The 23,416-nt window shown below is 32.9% G+C and overlaps 1 protein-coding gene across 3 annotated transcripts in view; it reads right to left on the bottom strand.

Annotated features, from left to right (window-relative positions):
* Positions 1 to 848: 848 nt before the first annotated feature.
* LOC127853134 (neuropeptide CCHamide-1 receptor-like) overlaps positions 849 to 23,416 on the bottom strand; it is a 34,068-nt gene continuing 11,500 nt past the window's right edge. Inside the window, exons 1-3 of one of the 3 annotated variants that reach the window (XM_052387364.1) lie at positions 16,965 to 17,181; positions 14,677 to 15,538; positions 849 to 1,451 (exon numbers count right to left, since the gene is read on the bottom strand). In XM_052387364.1, coding sequence (XP_052243324.1) covers positions 1,083 to 1,451; positions 14,677 to 15,498 — 1,191 coding nt within the window. In that variant the 5' untranslated portion in view covers positions 15,499 to 15,538; positions 16,965 to 17,181 and the 3' untranslated portion in view covers positions 849 to 1,082. Of the gene's footprint in view, positions 2,314 to 13,775; positions 15,539 to 16,964; positions 17,182 to 23,416 lie in introns of those variants that run through there. The other 2 variants (XM_052387365.1, XM_052387363.1) reach the window with 2 other exon arrangements.

A 23,416-nucleotide genomic window follows, 5' to 3' on the forward strand; every position in this document is an offset into this window, starting at 1 on the left:
AGGTCGTCGATGGTGTACATGTATGTTAACATCGACATCATTTTGTCAGGAGCAATCGCCGCCATATTGGATTTTGAGCATTTTCTTTCGAAAATAAAATGAATTATAGTAAAGTAAAATCTTCTTTTCGCGGTCGTAATGTGTTAAAACTCGCATACTGCGTAAAATTGAATGCAGGCATATGGTGATATTTTTTACTTGTTTTATAGTTTGTGTGTGAATTTTTTAAAGACTATTTTGCGTACCAGAACAAATACATGTATATCACTACGCATGGTTACATTTGTTAGATTTTAAGCGCTTTTATGACTGAATTAAAATTATTGTTAAGGTTATTAGATCTATTTATGTTAAATGTCACGTTGAAAAAATCAAATAGGATAAATTGAATACTAGGATTAGCGTTGAATACAGAGAAGTTTATGTTGCTCGGCTCGAACACCGAAAGCGCTCGCCAAGGCTCGCGCTTCCGGCGTTCTAAGCCTCGCAACATAAACTTCTCTGTATTCAACGCTAACCTAGTATTCTCTATATATACAACATTGACACGATACTTTTGTTAAATACAACATCCAACCAATTTAAATCATAGACTATTCAAATCATAGACATATCATTTTTTGTCTTATCGAGCACTCACACTTATATATAATATTTAAGTGTTGCGGTTTGTAAATACTACACACTATCAACGTTTATACATACTGCATATTTGCTCTACACGCATAACAGACAATATTCTGAAAACAAAGGCACACACACACACCTGTTAAACGTTATTCAACTGTATTGAATGAATATTCGCACATTGACAAACATTACTTAAACTTATATTTATAATTGACTGACAATACATACTCTTATGGATGCGTGTTATGTGTATATGTACATCGCAAAAGCAAGCTCAAAGTACAAAAACAGAGTTCCGAATAATTACTATTTCCAGATAGGTCGGTTGTATGTGTAGTTCAAACATTTAAACACAAAACAAAACAAGTTTACGAGTGTTGTATGTTCAGAGTAAAAACTACTACTGATATAACTTATAATACGCATGGCACATTGCCCGCTGTTACGATTCACTAGCACATGGACTGCGAGTGCACAACACCAGTCAAACTCGTACTTCCACGCCGAGTGCTGTTGAAGTTGTACATCGCAGACTGTTCAGTCGCAAGGCTTCTGTACTGAACATTTGGACAGCAAAAGAACAGGTATCGATTGTAATATTTCCGAAACTGGCTGCTTAGGATATACAATGCATACGGGTTCACACACGAATATATAAACGTGAGACAGAAGGAGGCTATTTTCAGTACGTGCCAACCCATATTGTACTCCGGATCAAAGAAATTACCGGCAAGAATCGATACATGTCTAGGTAACCAGCAGCATATAAATATAAGAACAAAAGTCATGACTATTTTGGCCACTTTCACGCGCACCTGCACCTGACGTTTTTGTTGTTGGTTCATAGATGTGTCTTTTACGGACTCGCAGGGCATCTGCCGACTGCTGACTACCAGAATCCTCGCCATCATTGTGTAAAACGCGCTAATGATTATTACTGGGACCAAAAAGATAACGATAAAACGAAACATTGAGTGCGCCTTAGGGTACCATGTTAGCAAACGTCCATCTGGATAAATGTCGCAGTATGCAATAGTCGGTGGGATTTTAGTTGTGTTGCCAGTATTTGGCATATGACCGAGAGAATACATAAGGTCGGACGTTACTGCTTCGGGGATCGCCAGAACCATAGCAAGAATCCATATTCCGACCGCCGTGATGACTGTTATTAACTTCGGTTTGCCCATATGTTTGCTCATTGGATGCACAATAGCGATATATCTGTCCCCACTGAGAGCGGTTAATGTGAACACAGACACTCCGAGAGAAAGTGTTTGCATGTATTCATTCAATTTACAAACAATACTTCCGAACGGCCAAGACGTTACTGAATATAATGTGTAGGAGAATGGCACGGAAAACAACAATAGAAACAAATCACCAACTGATATACTGACAACAAAAATGTTAGGCGTATTTCGCATTGATTTGTTTTTCAACACAGTCACGATAAGAGCTACGTTTCCAACAGTTCCGATCAGAAAAATAATTGCGAAGAGAACAGGGACAATTATTGCTTCAAGGTTCTGATGGGGCTCGATCATGACGTTTGAGGCGTTTGCTGTTGCAGATTCATTACTGATCATGTCTGCAAATGTTTTATTCAAGTTCTGTACCGACGGCGGTGGGCTTGATACATCCATCTTACGAAATGCACTATGTATTGTTTAATATCCCCAATATCTGAAAGTACACAAAACGTTGTCATAACAAGTTATGTATACTCACAAACCATATTCAAATACGCATGTATTTATAAACGCATTATTAAAAAAGTAACCTTAATACTCAAAATCAACACATATTTGGAAACATCCTTCGTAAATTAAGTAAACACATACACAAATCAGTGTTCCTTATAGCAATAGCAAACATCTCTACTCTCTATGGGTATCGTAATATAGATTTAACGAGATACAAAATGCTCGTTTTTATTTGTTTTTGCGCAGCAATATAATCCATTTTCATTTCATTCAACGATATTTAACCTGCCTCTGTTTCAAACATTGACCTAATAAAGCAGGGTCGACTGAACTAGATGATCACAGGCAGTACCTCGCGAGACCACAATCTAACCGAAAGTATGTTTTCCTATGCGCCAATTAACATGTTATAATATTTGACCTTTTACAAAATTTACAGGCGAAATTCCTGCGAACACTTTTGTAAAAATTAAATGATAATGAAATTAATAAATGTGTATTCAATTTAAGCAAGCATATGGCTATTATGTAATAAATTTCACCTTTAAATGTATTTACTCATAACCTTCAATGTACGGAGTTTTGTAATATAAATAGAAAGGTTACACTCCATTGATACACTTTCAATTTCGGTCGTCTGCAATTGATTTTATTTTTCAATGAAATATCATTAAATCGAACAAAATAAAGACAAAATGTAAAATGAAGCAGGATAAATCGAATGCATGGTTAATGCCGAGCTGGAGAAAGTTTATCCGGTTTGGCCCGCCCTATTTTCTTTTTATAAGTCTGACCGGGTAATCCTTCTCCATCTCGGCACTAACCATGTATTGTCTATATATTCATACGACACACGAACACTTACTTGGTACATGAACATGTGTAAAAAATATGTTGTCCCAAAAAAAAGGAAAAAAAAACACAACATTTTGTATCGTGTTTAATCTATATTCCTAAACCACATATAGCGTTGACATTTTCACTTTTCCTATAATGAACATTGCTTGTTTAAGAGTTAACGAAATATTTGTTGATTGTGTTGGTGTATGGGCTTTTATCATACCATAATTGTTTTCAATGCACCCCGCCATATATACACAGACGTGTATATTATACAACATTTAAGAAATACTGCTTCTCATTGTTACATAATTAAACAAAACAATAACAACCACATTCTAGAGTATTTGTGAAATACATCGATGGCACATGTGTACCGATTTTAAACCAATCAGACAAGCAAACCTTCTTTAAATATGCACATGCTAAAACTGAAACTGAATAAAAACTGTAAATATGTGAACATAATTGCTTAATGAAAGCTCGAAAACAAAAAGTTTGTATCATGCTAAAATAGAAATATATGCATATATGTAAACGTAAACTTAAACGTTCAATTAATAAGTACACGTGCACTGAAACTGCGCGTGAAGTTGTAATCCAAATGGGCTGGTTAGTTTAAGTAAATACGATTTAACACTGAAAATGACATGTTACTGGAATTCTAAAAACTATTGTATGTCCAAAACACTCTCACGTTTTCCGAAGGAGTACTTTCTTATACAGCAGAGTCCAAATGAATAGTCTACCGGCATTTATTGTTAAGAGATATCTGTTTTGTGTGTATGCAAGAACACACACAGTTTACAGTTTCGACAGAGAATCGCACGGAAAGTCTGTTTGTGATATATAGAATCAGCAATTCAGCGCGTGTAAACGACCGGTTGTAACGTTTGTTTCCTGATCTATTGTTGTTTAATTAACATATGGTTTTGAGGGAACGGAAATGTTTTTAACGTTTGTGATGGTGTTCTTTCCCTTTTAAACTCAGATAGATGTCTATATCAAGCAATAACTTTTTATTGTAGAAGTTTTCTTTCATTCGGTTCTGTTTATTATTCTAAACAAAGCACACAAGCCTATGTCATTAAAAACACCATTAACAAATCATGTACAAATCTCCCAATTACACAGCATTTTTGCAAATAATTATCAACACATTTAGTTCCCATGTGTATGAGAATACTAAAAAAACTGACCATTGTCGTATTTGTAAGTGGGAACCTATGAAAACAGCCTATTTTATAAAGGGGATAACTGTTCGGTAATGTTATTATTTAAAAACGTAGTATCATATAATCGAAAAACCTGCTATTCAATCTAACGTTTGCTACCTTATCCCGTGTTTACAATGCGTACTGTATAATAATATGAATGTTTGTGTATATAAAGACATTTTAACTAATCCTGGTAAAGTGGTTCTACCTTCACATTATACTAGGGTCAACAAACCACATCGACGTGTATAGATAATACTATGTTGCGTTAAACATAGATAATATGTTGGATATTGAATTCAACAAATGTTGACTTACGTTACTAGTAGAACCATTGTAGATTACGATCATGCAGAACTGTGATAATTTTAGTATTGTTAATTAACTAACCATACATGTATGAACGTTTTCCAGTATGACTCAAATATTTTAAACATGTTCGATATCAGAAGGCATGTATTTATGTTTTATCGACGATAAAGGCATTTTCTTTTCCCTTCTGAAGCTGTTATATTTTGATTATCATATGTGCAGTATTTCTATTACTTGTCAATGGAACTATCGAAGTGTAGAAATAATCATTTCATATATCTTTAAATCAAGAGTTAGGTCACGATTGCATGTGTTACAAGTAATTGTGAAATACAGATGAATTCCTTAGTTGTGTGTTTCTCATATCTACAGGTACACATTCGAATGCCAAGTCTTCATCAGATCGAACTATTATATGATGTAATTTTCCATTGTATTTTTAAAGCCCACATGTGATTATCTTCCTATGATCAGTACCGATAGAATACGTAATTTAAGGCTACCTGCAAGGAAAAGCTTGCTACAGAATCCTTCTATGTTATCACCATTATCTAAGAATACTCAGGGCCTGCTAATTTCGGCGATAAATGTTTAATCAATGTAGTCAGTTTTATGAAGAGATTACAGCAAGAGATCCTATAATTCCTGTGTACAATATGTGTATATGTTCAACGTGATAAGGATATACAAAGAAGATTAGCGCTGGCTTGTTAAGCGAAAAGCCGGATGTCTAATTAAGCAGCTCATTCACCCTTAACAAAACAGCATTAGTAGTAAATAGTCGTTTCCCAGATTTCATACACACTGACTGCAAGCTTAACATGCGGCAGATAACATGATCTTAGAACCGTAAGTTCTCTTAGTTTCGAACACTAAGTTTTCGTACACCCTCTATTTTAGCAAAAATTATTATTCTTCTTGACTCTTATTTTTCGGATGGGTTTTCGCCAATAATTTATGTCTTTTAATTTTCGAACATTCCATTTTATAGCGCTATTCTACAGACTTCGGTCTTGTTTTTGCTTATCTTGTGACACCTCGATCATGTTTGTTTACCACCGGATTAATGTCATATACGCGGGCATAGATCATGACATTCGCGGAATCGGGTAAAACAAATTGTACTGGTAGAAAAAAAAATAGATTTACCCGACAGCATTTGACACAAGTTCGTCCTATTAAGGAAGCCGAATGTTACATTTCAACCGTTGTGTTCTATATGATTTCATGCAACAGCTAGCAAAGTTGTGAAGTTTTATGTATTTTTAAAAGCAGAAAAGGAAGAGTAAATCACAATAAAATAATTCTAAATTGATGTATTGTTTTTAGTTCCATATAATTATAATTGTCGGACGCATTTATTTGTGTGTCTCTAAATTTGTGGACACCAGTAATTTGTTTATATTGTTCGTATCCATATTTTCGGATACGAAAAACAATAATTATCCGAAATAATTTAAAATCTCATACAACACGCAGACACCATCTTTATAGATGCAGATGCTATCATATTAACCAAAACATTATCATACATGAAGGCATATACTTAATGCTTGAAGTCTTATAACCCATGTAGAAACTCTCAAACTGAACAAAGGATCCCTCATTCTAAAAACAAAAATATAATGTTTTATAAAGAAGTTACCTCCCCAAATAAAGAAACCAGCATACTGAAAACACCACGTGTTTAAAGCACTTGAACGTGTAAACTAGACACGGGAATGCTAACGCTAAACAACGGTGATCGCATAGTAAACGTATGAAGCCTCATCATAAACACAGGGACTCTCGTACTCAACACAGCAAGTATCAGACTCAACACATGCAATCTGACATAAAACACTGACCCTCTCAAATTATATACAAAACACATAATTTAACACAGCAAATATCCGGCGAAACGCCAGAAAGTTCATCCTAAAAACAGGTGATGTCATTCTTAAGACAAGCTCATATGTAACGTATGCAAAATCGTACTTAGTACAGGAACTAACACAAATAACAAAATGACTATTTTACAAAACACCGGAACTAGAATACTTAACACAGGAACCATCATTTTAAACGCAGTTACTTAAACAATTAACAAGGATCCCTCATACTTAATCGAGGAACAACGATATGAAACACAGGAACGCTGATACGTAGCACATTGCCTATTATACTTTATACAGTTCTCTTATACAGTAATCTTAACATAGGTACTATTATATTAAACACAGAAACACTGATAAAAACTCTCATACAGATTTCATAATATCTCAAAAGAAAAAAATAACTCTTAAAATTAACACCAAAACGCCAAAACTAAACAAAGAAATTATCGAATCGAACGCACGAACTCGCATAATAAACACTAGAGCTCTCAAAGTAAAAAGCGGAACTCCTGAACACCGAAACTCCTGAACTAAAGTAAGAAACTAGAATACTGATCACAGCAATTGTCATACTGAATATCAAAACACATGCACTCCCAAACACAAAACCATAGGAGTCAAGTTAAACAGACACATATCAGACGCAATACATGTAATCTCACACTTACCATAAACACATTCAAAATATACACTAAAACTATGTTATTCAGCACAGTGACTTTATAATTGACACTGGAAATGTTTCACATATACATTACATCCAAACTTAATCACAATAACGCTCGTAATATACAAACGAACGCTAATAGTTAATTCAGGAACTATAATGTCAAAAACAGAGGCTCTCTTGCTAAACACATCAACTTTCATTATAAAGGCAAATCCCAAATACTTAACGCCGAAACGATCAAACTAAGCAACGTAACTCTAATATTTAACACAAGGACACGAATTCTAAACAGAGAGAAGCCCATGTGTTTCCCGGCTTGTCAATAAACGCTAATATTACACAATTAAATCTAAATCAAAACACGAAGCTCCTTAATCTAGCTCAGTTACTATTGTTAAACTAAAATCTAGTAACTCTCATAATAAACAAATGAGTTATCATACTTTTCACACGGACGTAAAGTATTAAATAATAAAAGATAACACTATGCAAATACTACTACTACTACTACTACTTATACTACTACATTTACCTCTTCTACTTCTATCACTACTACTTCGTCTACTACTACTGATAATAATATTGATATGTATTACTTCTACGTCCACTACTACTTATAATGATAATAATGATTATAATTATACGTATCCTCATAATAACAATGCAAATTAAAATAATACTATATTATTATTATTAGTTTTAGTATTATTATAATTATTATAATTAGTAGTAGTATTAGTAGTAGTAGTAGTTGTATTATTATTAGTAGTAGTAGTAGTAGTAGTATTAGTATTATTGTTATAAGTATAATTATCATCATCATAATTATTATAATTATTATTATTAGTATTATTATTATTATTATTAGTAGTAGTAGTAGTATATTATTATGATTATGATAATGGTTATGACTAGTATTATTATTATTAGTAGTAGTAGTAGTATATTATTTTGATTATGATAATGGTTATGACTAGTATTATTATTATTAGTAGTAGTAGTAATAGTAGTAGTAGAAGTAGAAGTAGTAGTAGTAGTTGTATTATAATTATTATTAGTAGTAGTAGTATCATAAGTATAATTATTATAAGTATAATAATCATCATTATTATTATTATTATTAGTAGTAGTAGTAGTAGTAGTATATTATTATGATTATGATTATGATGATTAATAATAATATTATTATTTTTGTAAGTATTATTATTGCCATTATTATTATTATTATCATATCTTATTATCATTTTTATTATTATTTTTATTATTATTATTATTAGTATTAGTATTTTTATTATTATTATTATTATTATTATTATTATTATTATTATTATTAGTTTAATTGTTAGTATTATTAGTTTTATTACTATTATTATTATTTCTACTACTACTTTCATTCTACTAATAATACAATTATTAATAATAAATATTTTAAGTGTTATTGTTTCAAAACTTAAATTATTTGTATTATTTATATTGGGCTGTGCATTCATAGGACTTTGAATTTTAGTAATTATTCACTATAAAACGAGACATTTGCTACATTTCGAAAGTATATTATAGCTGGTAAGTAAAAGTTATGTGCTTCAACATGAATGCGTGTATTCAACTTATTCAAATGCATACAACGGCTTAATTATTCTCCACCTAGTCTGAACTTAAATGCATTATCGTTATTTGCAATTGTAATAATCACATGTTCACTATGTATCATTAAAAAGCACAGTGTTCGTTAGAGCTGATGAGCGAAACTCTGTATTTAAGAGGTTTTCTGAGAAATGGTATGTGATAAGGTATTTAGCTACAAGCCGACAACTGGTGTGTTGAATAACGCGTCTTCTTTCAAAGAAACTTGATTAATTACGAATAATGACATACTGTTTATTTTATTTTTTTAACTAAATAACGTCAATCATACCAAACATGTTTATATAAATATTTTAAACAATTGCAAGTTTATTAACAGGTAAAATACATATTCTAACGCCAATCCTTTATCTTTTAATAATCATATATTTTCTGTATCACTTCCGACGCAATGTCATATTCAGTATGCGAAACTTTTTCAAAGTAAGACAATGTTTAAAGGCTACAAATTGTTAACACATTGAGTAAAAGTAAGTTAGAAAACCGGTTTTTGCACACGGATTCGATCACAAAGTTGCGAGTAATGCATTTGTGTATAATTGCGTTTGTATTATCGTACAAGAAAAGCGTAACAGCCTCCGTTTAAGTTGCACATATGCCGTTGGTTCCTTCTAATCAGTGATATATTTATGTTATTTTGTTTAGTTGGTACTTTTATATTTGATTTATTATGCTTGACGCAATGCTTCATGCCAAATATTGTTTTTGAACGAGTTGTATTTTAAAATAATTTTACTATATTCATTTTCCCAAGTCTACAATGCTATCAAAAACGTGGTGTGAATGTATGACCAATCAAACGCGCTGGCCTCCCTGATATTGAATGGCAAGTTGATTGTGTGGTCATTGGCGTTGCTCTGGAGAGCGGCGACTAGTATGTAATCCATTTTTGTTCGCTAATGGGAGGAGAAGTTATTTTATAGTTCAATGTATATATTTTTGTTTTAAGAATATCTTGCATAGTGGTGATTTTTTGTGTAAATTAGAGTAAATAAGTACTGCATTTGTGCCTATTACATGTATTACAACATTTATTGCCAATAATGCAAAGCTAATTGTTTTAATTAATAACTGATCCACAACTGATCACAGGGGAAAGATCAAAGGGACTGGGCAAATACGCGAAACGTTTTGGTTTTGTATAAAAACAAAACATAATCAAAATATATTTATTTTGTGGTTTTTCTAATTTGCTTATTTAGTGGAGAATCAATGTAATACGGTATTTGACGACCTATCGCGCAAGCAAGTTTCTTGGAAGGCGTAGTGATACGAAAACGTACAATGTATTAGTTTATAAATAGACCGATAATAACGATCGCTATACACAACTTCACCAAATAGCAGTACATAAATGATGTCAGCCGGAATAGTTCAGTCGGGAGAGCGTTAGACTGAAGTTGTTTACTACTACTTCTACTAGTAGTAGTAGTGGTAGTAGTAGTAGTAGTAGTAGTAGTAGTAGTAGTAGTAGTAGTTGTTGTAGTTGTAGTAGTAGTAGTAACAGTAGTAGTAGTAGTAGTAGTTGTAGTAGTAGTAGTAGTAGTAGTAGTAGTAGTAGTAGTAGTAGTAGTAGTAGTAGTAGTAGTAGTAGCAGCAGCAGCAGCAGCAGCAGCAGCAGCAGCAGTAGTAGTAGTAGTAGTAGTAGTAGTAGTAGTAGTAGTAGTAGTAGTAGTAGTAGTAGTAGTAGTAGTAGTAGTAGTAGTAGTAGTAGTAGTAGTAGTAGTAGCAGTAGTAGTAGTAGTAGTAGTAGTAGTAGTAGTAGTAGTAGTAGTAGAAGTAGTAGTAGTAGTAGTATGTCATTTATAGTATCATCATTACTATTATTATCATGATGAGTATCGTTATATTAATATTATTAGGGTCACACATTAATCTGATGAAGGATATATCATTCTTCAAACGTAAATTAAATTACGAAATAATATAAAGAATAGAATCCATAGTATATGTTCTTAAACAGCGAATGAAATGTTTACAGCAGCATGAACCTATAACAGTTCTTTGGTTACTTGCGTACGATTCTTTCTATTGGACTGAATGTAACTGAATTATATTTGTGCATATTCTGTTAATCCTATGTTTGCTGTGTAGAACAGATTACGCTCGAGAATAACGGTTATTACGCGATTTGTTTCTGAGCAAGTTCATGTAATGTGGTTTTCACCTGCCGGCAGACAAATGGTGCGCTGAGAAAAGCATTTAAGTCGTCTTTCATACCAGATGAATCGGCTGCCAACGTTCTTTACAAGTTTGTGCATGCTCAGATTGTGCTGATATTCGTTTAATATATTCACCATGTCTTTCAAATGAGTTACAAATTGCTGTCATGTATAAACAAGTAAACTATACGTTATTAATGCAAGTTTTTTGACGTTCAAATAATTGTACGTATAACGCTGAATGAATTATTCAACGACAAACGCCAAACAGTTTAACTACGCAATTTATTATCTTAAAGGTTTGGCATAATAATGTCAAGGCTGGAATCAATTGTATTTTACAGGTTCCCCCGAGAACGGCGGGAAATTTAAGTACATAATATATATCCCACGTAACAAGCGGGAAGTGTGTTCGTGGAAACTATGCCTATACATCACTTCCATTCGTTATCCTTAAATGGTGTTTTCAAGGCCAGAGTAAAAACCAGAGATAAAACTTCACTGAAGGTAAAATAACCCTGGAAAACTGTACCCGAAAACAAATAAGGTTTACTGATCATAGTCTAGCAAATTGTCTAACACTGGTACAGTCAATTACGCAGGAACCTGTCGTCGAGGGTCGAACTAAGTAGACCAATGGACAGACTGACGGTGGGCCGTACGCTGTTAAGTCCCAGCCATGACGATGTGGGTTTATAATGGAGCTCATAATTCTCGACAACACTGTAATATAACAAAAATCTGGCAAGCATCGTGTTACAATAAAAATTAAGTGGGAGGGTGGGTGGTAAATGTAAACTTGTAAACCATAGCGCGACCTACCCTGTGATGCGACAAGCTAGTAAAAGAGCGACACTTTGCACGGGCAGTGGTTTTTATACTTAGAGGACGAGTCCATGTGTTAGAGTAGACTGGGTAGGATGGGTTATAAAATTGGGGTTTAGGTTTCGGCGATCCCTTATGAAAATAGCGTTTGCGTTGAAAAAGACAGTTTATTCTTGAGCGAATAAACATTAGTATACGTTTAAATCCGTCATTTGCTTACACACGCTATATAATCAGCAATAAACATAATTTTTGCATAACGATTTGATGACAAGTTGAAGCAAAAATATATTTGCTTAATAATTGGTACTGTAAGTAGTTACATATCGCATAATACGATAACTTCATCCTTCGTTGTTCAAATGCTGATATAACCATAAACGTTTAATTTTCGGTGGTCAAATGTAGCAACGGTATTGTTTTAATTCTAATTGTTTGTGTCATCAAACACTGTTTGTTTATGTCTAGATGTTGTGTTGCAATTATGATACGATGCTGGCGGTCTATAAACACTTATTTAATCATTTTTTAAGTATTATGGTGTTTTTTTTTATGCCTACAGGAGAAAAACAACACGACAATAAAACTATATATAGGTTTTCTTTTAAAGGACATATTGATCAATTCATATTGATTTTACGAATACAAATTCGAGTGAAAGCATAAACAGAAGTGTGTGTTAAGAACAGTTGGTATCACCGAATATAACCTGTGTTTGACATTAAATACTGCATCGATAACGCAAACAAGCTTAACATTGAAATACTAATGAAAAAAGGTTGTGAAAGTGTGAAGTGATGTTTGTGGTTCATTGACTGGCAAATATTTCAAAGTAAATAAAATATGAGCGTGTACCATTTCCAAATTGACCGAAATGCGTAATGTTGTCAAATTACATATAATACCTACTGACGGGCTAATTTAACTTCAGATTCCCAAAATTTTCCAATCATTTGCGCCAAATAGGAAGTCTGAATGTCTCGTTTATTTTAAAATGTTAGGATAGATGATTGCAAAAGCTTTACAAACCTGTTCTTGTTGGGTAATAGCTTTTAAATGGAAAGTAATATTTTTAAAACATTTTTTCTTGCGAGTTTAAAAGTGTTTTCTGTATTAGAACACACTAAGACGTCTGTTTAGATGTTTTGAAACACGTGGATATATATTATATATATATATATATATATATATATATATATATATATATATATATATATATATTAAGATTATGCATTACTATTATGTTATTTATATTTTCATTCTGATGCTAGGTTTGCCTATATTGTTATATAAGAAGTTATTTAGCTGGCATACATGTTTTAAACGTCGCGATTGTGTTGCTCTCGTAAAACGTGCACACTATTGTAAGACAAGTTTCACTTTTTTGTATTGTATTTAAATTTGTTTCATCTAAAAATGCTTTTTGTCGAACTTTTTAAGGTAAAATCCCCAAGTTCAATAAGCGTGATGTGTTCGTCAGTGTCATTGTAATACTATGAACGAATTTACTCCATGATATAAAGAGACATCCCTGTTTCTGACTAATGTCTTCAAATTCTGAATGCATGGTCGCATATTGTACAGTTTGATTCTCTTAGCGTTAACATGGCCCTTCTAATGCAAATATAACACGTTGATTTTATTATGTTCTGCAAGTATGTTTCATCCCCGATGATAAGTAATTAACGCATTATTGGTGACATTAGTTAAAAATTCATTATCGGCCGCATATAAATGACATCAATGTGTTTTTTTGTCAGGTTTAAAGCGAATATGAATAATCAAATAATATGCATTACGGGTGTTATAGTACAATAATAGTATGTGAGTAAAATAGGAACAACACAGCGAGATGATAAATCTAATTCAATTGTATTCACATACAACATTGACACGATACTTTTGTTAAATACAACATCCAACCTATTCAAATCATAGACTATTTAAATAATAGACATATATTTTATTTGTCTTATCGAGCACTCACACTTATATATAATATTTGAGTGTTGCGGTTTGTAAATACTACACACTATCAACGTTTATACATTCTGCATATTTTCTCTACACGCATAACAGACAATATTCTGAAAACAAAGGCACAAACACACCTGTTTAACGCTATTTAAATGTAATGAATATTCGCACATTGACAAACATTACTTAAACTTATATTTATAAATGACTGACAATAAATTACCTTATGGATGCGTGTTATGTGTATATGTACATCGCGTAAGCAAGCTCAAAGTACAAAAAAAACAGAGTTCCGAATAATTACTATTTCCAGATAGGTCGGTTGTATGTGTAGTTCAAACACTTAAACACAAAACAAAACAATTATACGGGTGATGTATGTTCAGAGTAAAAACTACTACTGATATAGACTAATAATACGCATGGCACATTGCCCGCTGTTACGATTCACTAGCACATGGACTGCGAGTGCACAACACCAGTCAAACTCGTACTTCCACGCCGAGTGCTGTTGAAGTTGTACATCGCAGACTGTTCAGTCGCAAGGCTTCTGTACTGAACATTTGGACAACAACAGAACAGGTATCGATTGTAATATTTCCGAAACTGGCTGCTTAGGAAATACAATGCATACGGGTTCACACACGAATATATAAACGTGAGACAGAAGGAGGCTATTTTCAGTACGTGCCAACCCATATTGTACTCCGGTTCAAAGAAATTACCGGCAAGAATCGATATATGCCTCGGTAACCAGCAGCATATAAATATAAGAACAAAAGTCATGACTATTTTTGCCACTTTCACGCGCGCCTGCACCTGACGTTTTTGTTGTTGGTTCATAGATGTGTCTTTTACGGACTCGCAAGGCATCTGCCGACTGCTGACTACCAGAATCCTCGCCATCATTGTGTAAAACGCGCCAATGATTATTACTGGGACCAGAAAGAAAACGATAAAACGAAACATTGAGTGCGCCTTAGGGTACCATGTTGGCAAACGTCCATCTGGATAAATGTCGCAGAATGCAATAGTCGGTGGAATTTTAGTTGTGTTGCCAGTATTTGGCATATGACCGAGAGAATACATAAGGTCGGACGTTACTGCTTCGGGGATCGCCAGAACCATAGCAAGAATCCATATTCCGATCACCGTGATGACTGTTATTAACTTCGGTTTGCCCATATGTTTGCTCATTGGATGCACAATAGCGATATATCTGTCCCCACTGAGAGCGGTTAATGTGAACACAGACACTCCGAGAGAAAGTGTTTGCATGTATTCATTCAATTTACAAACAATACTTCCGAACGGCCAAGACGTTAGTGAATATAATGTGGAGGAGAATGGCACGGAAAACAACAATAGAAACAAATCACCAACTGATAGACTGACAACAAAAATGTTAGGCGTATTTCGCATTGATTTGTTTTTCAACACAGTCACGATTAGAGCTACGTTTCCAACAGTTCCGATCAGAAAAATAATTGCGAAGAGAACAGGGACAATTATTGCTTCAATGTTCTGATGGGGCTCAATCATGACGTTTGAGGCGTTTGCTGTTGCAGTTTCATTACTGATCATGTCTGCAAATGTTTCATTCAAGTTCTGTACCGACGCCGGTGGGCTTGATACATCCATTTTACGAAATGCACGATGTATTGTTTAATATCCCCAATATCTGAAAGTACACAAAACGTTGTCATAACAAGTTATGTACACTCATTAACCATATTCAAATACGCATGTATTTATAAACGCATTATTAAAAAAGTAACCTTAATACTCAAAATCAACAAATATTTGGAAACATACTTCGTAAATTAAGTAAACACATACACAAATCAGTGTTCCTTATAGCAATAGCAAACATCTCAACTCTCTATGGGTATCGTAATATAGATTTAACGAGATACAAAATGCTCGTTTTCATTTGTTTTTGCGCAGCAATATAATCCATTTTCATTTCATACAACAATATTTAACCTGCCTCTGTTGCAAACATTGACCTAATAAAGCAGGGTCGACTTAACTAGTTGATCACAGGCAGAACCTCGCGAGACCACAATCTAATCGAAAGTATGTATTCCTATGCGCCAATTAACATGTTATAATATTTGACCGTTTACAAAATTTACATGCGAAAATCCTGCGAACACTTTTGTAAAAATTATATGATAATGAAATTAATTAATGTGTATTCAATTTAAGCAAGCATATGGCTATTATGTAATAAATTTCACCTTTAAATGTATTTACTCATAACCTTTAATGTACAGAGTTTTTTTTATATAAATAGGAAGGTTACACTCCATTGATACACTTTCAATTTCGGTCGTCTGCAATTGATTTTATTTTTCAATGAAATATCATTAAATCGAACAAAATAAAGACAAAATGTAAAATGAAGCAGGATAAATCGAATGCATGGTTAATGCCGAGCTTGTGAAAGTTTATCCGGTTCGGCCCGCCCTATTTTCTTTTTATAAGCCTGACCGGATAAACCTTCTCCATCTCGGCACTAACCATGTATTGTCTATATATTCATACGACACACGAACACTTACTTGGTACATGAACATGTGTTGAATATGTCGTCCCAAATAAAGGAAAAAAACAACATTTTGTATAGTGTTTAATCTATATTACCTAAACCACATATAGCGTTGACATTTTGGCTTTTGCTATAAGGAACATTGATTGTTTAAGAGCTAACGAAATATTTGTTGAGTGTGTTGGTGTATGGGTTTTTATCATACCATAATTGTTTTGAATGCACCCCGCCATATATACACAGTAGTGTATATTATACAACATTTTAGAAATACTGCTTCTCATTGTAACATAATTAAACAAAAAATAACAACCACATTCTAAAGTATTTGTGAAATACATCGATGGCACACGTGTACCGATTTTAAACCAATCAGACAAGCAAACCTTTTCAAATTTGCACATGCTTAAACTGAAACTTAATTAAATAAAAACTGTAAATATGTGAACATAATTGCTTAATGAAAGATCGAAAACAAAAAGTTTGTATCATGCTAAAATAGAAATATATACATATATGTAAACGTAAACTTAAACGTTCAATTAATACGTACACGTGCACTGAAACTGCGCGTGAAGTTGTAATCCAAATGGGCTGGTTAGTTTAATTAAATACTATTTAACATTGAAAATGACATGTTACTGGTATTCCCAAAACTATTGTATGTCCAAAACACTCTCACGTTTTCCGATGGAGTACTTTCTTATGCAGCAGAGTCCAAATGAATAGTCTACCGGCGTTTATTGTTAAGAGATATCTGTTTTGTGTGTATGCAAGAACACCCACAGTTAACAGTTTCGACAGAGAATCGCACGGAAAGTCTGTTTGTGATATATAGAATCAGCAATTCAGCGCGTGTAAACGACAGGTTGTAACGTTTGTTTCCTGATCTATTGTTGTTCAATTAACATATGGTTTTGAGGGTACGGAAATGTTTTTAACGTTTGTGATGGTGTTCTTTCCCTTTTAAACTCAGATAGATGTCTATATCAAGGAATAACTTTTTATTGTTGAAGTTTTCTTTCATTCGGTTCTGTTTATTATTCTAAACAAAGCACACAAGCACATGTCATTAAAATCACCATTAACAAATCATGTAGAAATCTCCCAATTACACAACAAGTAAGCATTTTTGCAAATAATTATCAACACATTTAGTTCCCATTTGTATGAGAATACTAAACAAACTGACCATTGTCGTATTTGTAAATGGGAACCTATAAAAACAGCCTATTTTATAAAGGGGATAACTGTTCGGTAATGTTATTATTTAAAAACGTAGTATCATATTATCGAAAAACCTGCTATTCAATTTTACGTTTACTACCTTATCCAGTGTTTACAATGCGTACTGTATAATAATATGAATGTTTGTTTTTATAAAGACAGTTTAACTAATCCTGGTAAAGTGGTTCTACCTTCACATTATACTAGGGTCAACAAACCACATCGACGTGTATAGATAATACTATGTTGCGTTAAACATAGATAATATGTTGGATATTGAATTCAACAAATGTTGACTTACGTTACTAGTAGAACCATTGTAGATTACGATCATGCAGAACTGTGATCAGTCATTGAAATTTAGATGTAAATCTACAAGCAAGTGGGGCTAGTAATATGGGAATTTGAACTAGCCCGAGTCAGATTTTACTAGCCCAAACATTTTTGTTAAAAATGCAGATAAACATAACATAAAACATCCAAAGAAGCATTTATTTATTCAATCTTTAGAACACAATACAACTCTCTTATTAATTTCATCCTCATCCAAGTCAGCTTCCTCTTCATCTGAGCCAGCCTCTTTCGGATCCTGAAATAAGAAGAAATTAATTTCACACACGGATTTCAATTTAATCACAATTATAAATATATACATTAAGTTTAGGTAAAAAATTAGCAGAAATGAATCCCATATATCCATGTGAAAGAGAGAGCAAACCTGAACCACCAGAAAATATATAAGCAATTTAGTGCTAGGTTATTCTACAAAAAGCCAGTTGACAAATGCGTCAATCACACTTACCTCAGATTTGCATTCATCAACGACGTACTTCAATGAGAATGTTCGGCCATTACTCTCTGTGTCCCGAACGAAACGCAAAAGATTTATTTTACATAATAATAATCCGGGAACCACAAAACCATGCGCTTTATGCGCAGTAATCCAATTATCGGCTGATTGCCCAGCACGTGCGCGCAGTGTGTTAAAACATAAGCAGCTGTTGATTTAAGCGGCTCAAAACATCGTTTACAAATATTGAACATGAAATTCGAACTTGTTTTGTTAAATGAATTGTACAAGCACGTCGGGCTTGAAATATTGGATTTCCTACAAGCCCGAATTAAAAAAAACTAGTTTTTTGCTGTCGGACTAGTGCGAATTTCGACGACTGCTGTGATGATTTTATTTTTGTTAATTTACATACCATATGAACGTTTTCCAGTATGACTCAAACATTTTAAACATATTCGATATCAGAAGGCATGTATTTATGTTTTATCCACGATAAAAGCATTTTCTTTTCCCTCCTACAGCTGTTATATTTTGATTAGCATATGTGCAGTATTTCTATTACTTGTCAATGGAACTATCGAAGTGTAGAAATAATCATTTCATATATCTTTAAATCAAGAGTTAGGTCACGATTGCATGTGTTATAAGTAATTGTGAAATACAGATGGATTCCTTTGTTGTGTGTTTCTCATATCTACAGGTACACATTCGAATGCCAATTCTTAATCTGATCGAACTATTATATGATGTAATTTTCCATCGTATTTTTAAAGCCCTCATGTGATTATCTTCCTATGATCAGTACCGATAGAATACGTAATTAAAGGCAACCTGCAAGAAAAAGCTTGTTACAGAATCCTTCTATGTTATCACCATTATCTAAGAATACTCAGGGCCTGCTAATTTCGGCGATAAATGTTTAATCAATGTAGTCAGTTTTATGAAGAGATTACAGCAAGAGATCCTATAATGCCTGTATACAATATGTGTACATGTCCAACGTGATAAGGATATACAAAGAAGATTAGCGCTGGCTTGTTAAGCAAAATGCCGGATGTCTAATTAAGCAGCTCATTCACCCTTAACAAAACAGCATTAGTAGTAAATAGTCGTTTCCCATATTTCATACACACTGACTGCAAGCTTAACATGCGCCAGATAACATGATCTTAGAACCGTAAGTTCTCTTAGTTTTCGGACACTAAGTTTTCGTACACCCTCTATTTTAGCAAAAATAATTATTTTTCGTGACTCTTATTTTTCGGACACATGGATTTTCGCCAATAGTTTATGTCTTTTAATTTTCGAACAGTCTATTTTATAGCGCTATTCTACAGACCTCGGTCTTGTTTTTGCTTATCTTGTGTCACCTCGATCATGTTTGTTTACCACCGGATTAATGTCATAAACGCGGGCATAGATTATTACATTAGCGGAATCGGGTAAAACAAATTGTACTGGTAGACACAAATAGATTCACCCGACAGCATTTGACACAAGTTCGTCCTATTAAGGAAGCCGAATGTTTCATGTTTCAACCATTGTGTACTATATGATTTCATGCAACAGCTAGCAAAGTTGTGAAGTTTTATGTATTTTTAAAAGCAAAAAAGGAAGAGTAAATCACAATACAATAAATCTAAATATATGTATTGTTTTTAGTTCCATATAGTTATAATTGTCGGACGCATTTATATGTGTCTCTAAACTTGTGACACCAGTAATTTGTTTATATTGTTCGTATCCATATTTTCGGATACGAAAAACAATAATTATTCGAAATAATATAAAATCTCATACAACACGCAGAAACCATCTTTATAGATGCAGATGCTATTATATTAACCAAAACATTATCATACACGAAGGCATATACTTAATGCTTGAAGTCTTATAACACATGTAGAAACTCTCAAACTGAACAAAGGATCCCTCATTCTAAAAACAAAAATATAATGTTTTATAAAGAAGTTACCTCCCCAAATAAAGAAACCAGCATACTGAAAACACCACGTGTATAAAGCACTTGAACGTGTATACGAGACACGGGAATTATCAAACTAGACACAGGAATGCTCACGCTAAACAACGGTGATCGCATAGTAAACGTATGAAGCCTCATCATAAACACAGGGACTCTCGTACTCAACACAGCAAGTATCAGACTCAACACATGCAATCTGACATAAAACACTGACCCTCTCAAATTATATACAAAACACATAATTTAACACAGCAAATATCCGGCGAAACGCCAGAAAGTTCATCCTAAAAACAGGTGATGTCATTCTTTAGACAAGCTCATATGTAACGTATGCAAAATCGTACTTAGTACAGGAACTAACACAAATAACAAAATGACTATTTTACAAAACACCGGAACTAGAATACTTAACACAGGGACCCTCATTTTAAACGCAGTTACTAAAACAATTAACAAGGATCCCTCATACTTAATCAAGGAACAACCATATGAAACACAGGAACGCTGATACTTGACACAGTAACTATAATACTTTATACAGTATTCTTATACAGTAATCTTATCATAGGCACTATTATAATAATCACAGAAACACTGATAAAAACTCTCATACAGATTTCATAATATCTCAAAAGGAAAAATCAGCTCTTAAAATTAACACCAAAACGCCAAAACTAAACAAAGAAATTATCGAATCGAACGCACGAACTCGCATAGTAAACACTAGAGCTCTAAAAGTAAAAAGCGGAACTCCTGAACACCGGAACTCCTGAACTAAAGTAAGAAACTTTAATACTGATCACAGCAATTATCATACTGAATACCAAAACACATGCACTCCCAAACACAAAACCATAGGCGTCGAGTTAAACAGACACATATCAGACGCAATACATGCAGTCTCACACTTACCATAAACACATTCAAAATATACACTTAAACTTTGTTATTCAGCACAGTGACTTTATAATTGACACTGGAAATGTTTCGCTTATACATTACATCTGAACTTAATCACAAGAACGCTCGTAATATACAAACGAACGCTTATAGTTAATTCAGGAACTTTAATGTCAAAAACAGAGGCTCTCTTGTTAAAACACATCAACTTTCATTATAACGGCTAATCCCAAATACTTAACACCGAAACGATCAAACTAAGCAACGTAACTCTCATATTTAACACAAGCACACGTATTCTCAACAGAGAGAAGCCCATGTGTTTCCCGGCTTGTGAATAAACGTTAATATTACACAATTAACTCTAAATAAAAACACGAAGCTCCGTAACAACAATTTTTAAACTCTAGTAACTCTCATAATAACCACATAAGTTGTCATACTTTTCACATGAACAAAAAGTAATAAATAATACAAAAATAACAGTATGCACTAATTCTTCTACTACTACATTTACCTCTTCTATTTCTATCACTACTACTACGTCTTCTACCACCGATAATAATATTGATATGTACTACTACCACGTCTACTTCTACTTATAATAATAATAATGATTATAATTATACTTATCCTCATAATAACAATGCAAATCAAAATAATACTATATTATTATTATTGTTAGTTTTAGTAGTATTAGTATTATTATTATTAGTATTATAATTAGTAGTAGTAGAAGTAGTAGTAGTTGTAGTTGTAGTAGTAGTAGTAGTAGTAGTAGTAGTAGTAGTAGTAGTAGTAGTAGTAGTAGTAGTAGTAGTAGTAGTAGTAGTAGTAGTAGTAGCAGTAGTAGTAGTAGTAGTAGTAGTAGTAGTAGTAGTAGTAGTAGTAGTAGTAATAGTAGTAGTAGTAGTAGTAGTAGTAGTAGTAGTAGCAGTAGTAGTAGTAGTAGTAGTAGTAGTAGTAGTAGTAGTAGTAGTAATAGTAGTAGTAGTAGTAGTAGTAGTAGTAGTAGTAGTAGTAGTAGTAGTAGTAGTAGTAGTAGTAGTAGTAGTAGTAGTAGTAGTAGTAGTAGTAGTAGAAGTAGTAGTAGTAGTAGTAGAAGTAGTAGTAGTAGTACTTGTATTAATATTATTATTAGAAGTTGTAGTATCATTAGTATAATTATTATAAGTATAATTATCATCATCATTATTATTAGTAGTAGTAGTAGAAGTAGTATATTATGATGATGATTATTATTATCATATTATTATCATTATTATTATTATTATTATTATTATTATTATTATTATTATTTTTATTGTCATTACTATTAGTTTCATTATTATTATTACTATTATTTCTACTACTTCTTTTGATTCTACTTATAAAACAATTATTAATAATTAATATTTTTAGTGTTATGGTTTCAAAACTTAAATTATTTGTATTATTTATATTGGGCTGTGCATTCATAGGACTTTGATTTTTAGTAATAATTCTCTATGAAATGAGACCTTTGCTACATTTCGAAGGTATATTATAGCTGGTAAGTACAATTTATGTGCTTCAGCATGAATACGTGTATTCAACTTATCCAAAAGCATACAACGCCTTAATTATTCTCCACCAAGTCTGAACTTAAATGCATTATCGTTATTTGCAATTGTGATAATCACACGTTCACTATGTATCATTAAAAAGCACAGTGTTCGTTAGAGCTGATGAGCGAAACTCTGTATTTAAAAGGTTTTCTGAGAAATGATATGTTATACGGTATTTAGCTACAGGCCGACAACTGGTGTGTTGAATAACGCGTCTTCTTTCAAAGCAGCTTAATTAAATACGAATAATGACATACTGTTAATTAAGTTTTTTTTAACTGAATAACGTCAATCATACCAAACATGTTTATATAAATATTTGAAACAATCGCAAGTTTATTAACAGATAAAATACATATTCTTACGTCATTCCTTTATCTTTTTATAATAATATAATTGCTGTAGCACTTCCGACGCAATGTCATATACAGTATGCGAAACTGTTTTAAAGTAAGCCAATTTTTAAAGCCTACAAATTGTTAACACATTGAGTAAAAGTTAGTTAAAAACCGGTT

This window comes from Dreissena polymorpha, chromosome 12 (assembly GCF_020536995.1).
Source record: "Dreissena polymorpha isolate Duluth1 chromosome 12, UMN_Dpol_1.0, whole genome shotgun sequence".
In the NCBI taxonomy this organism is placed as follows: domain Eukaryota; kingdom Metazoa; phylum Mollusca; class Bivalvia; order Myida; family Dreissenidae; genus Dreissena; species Dreissena polymorpha.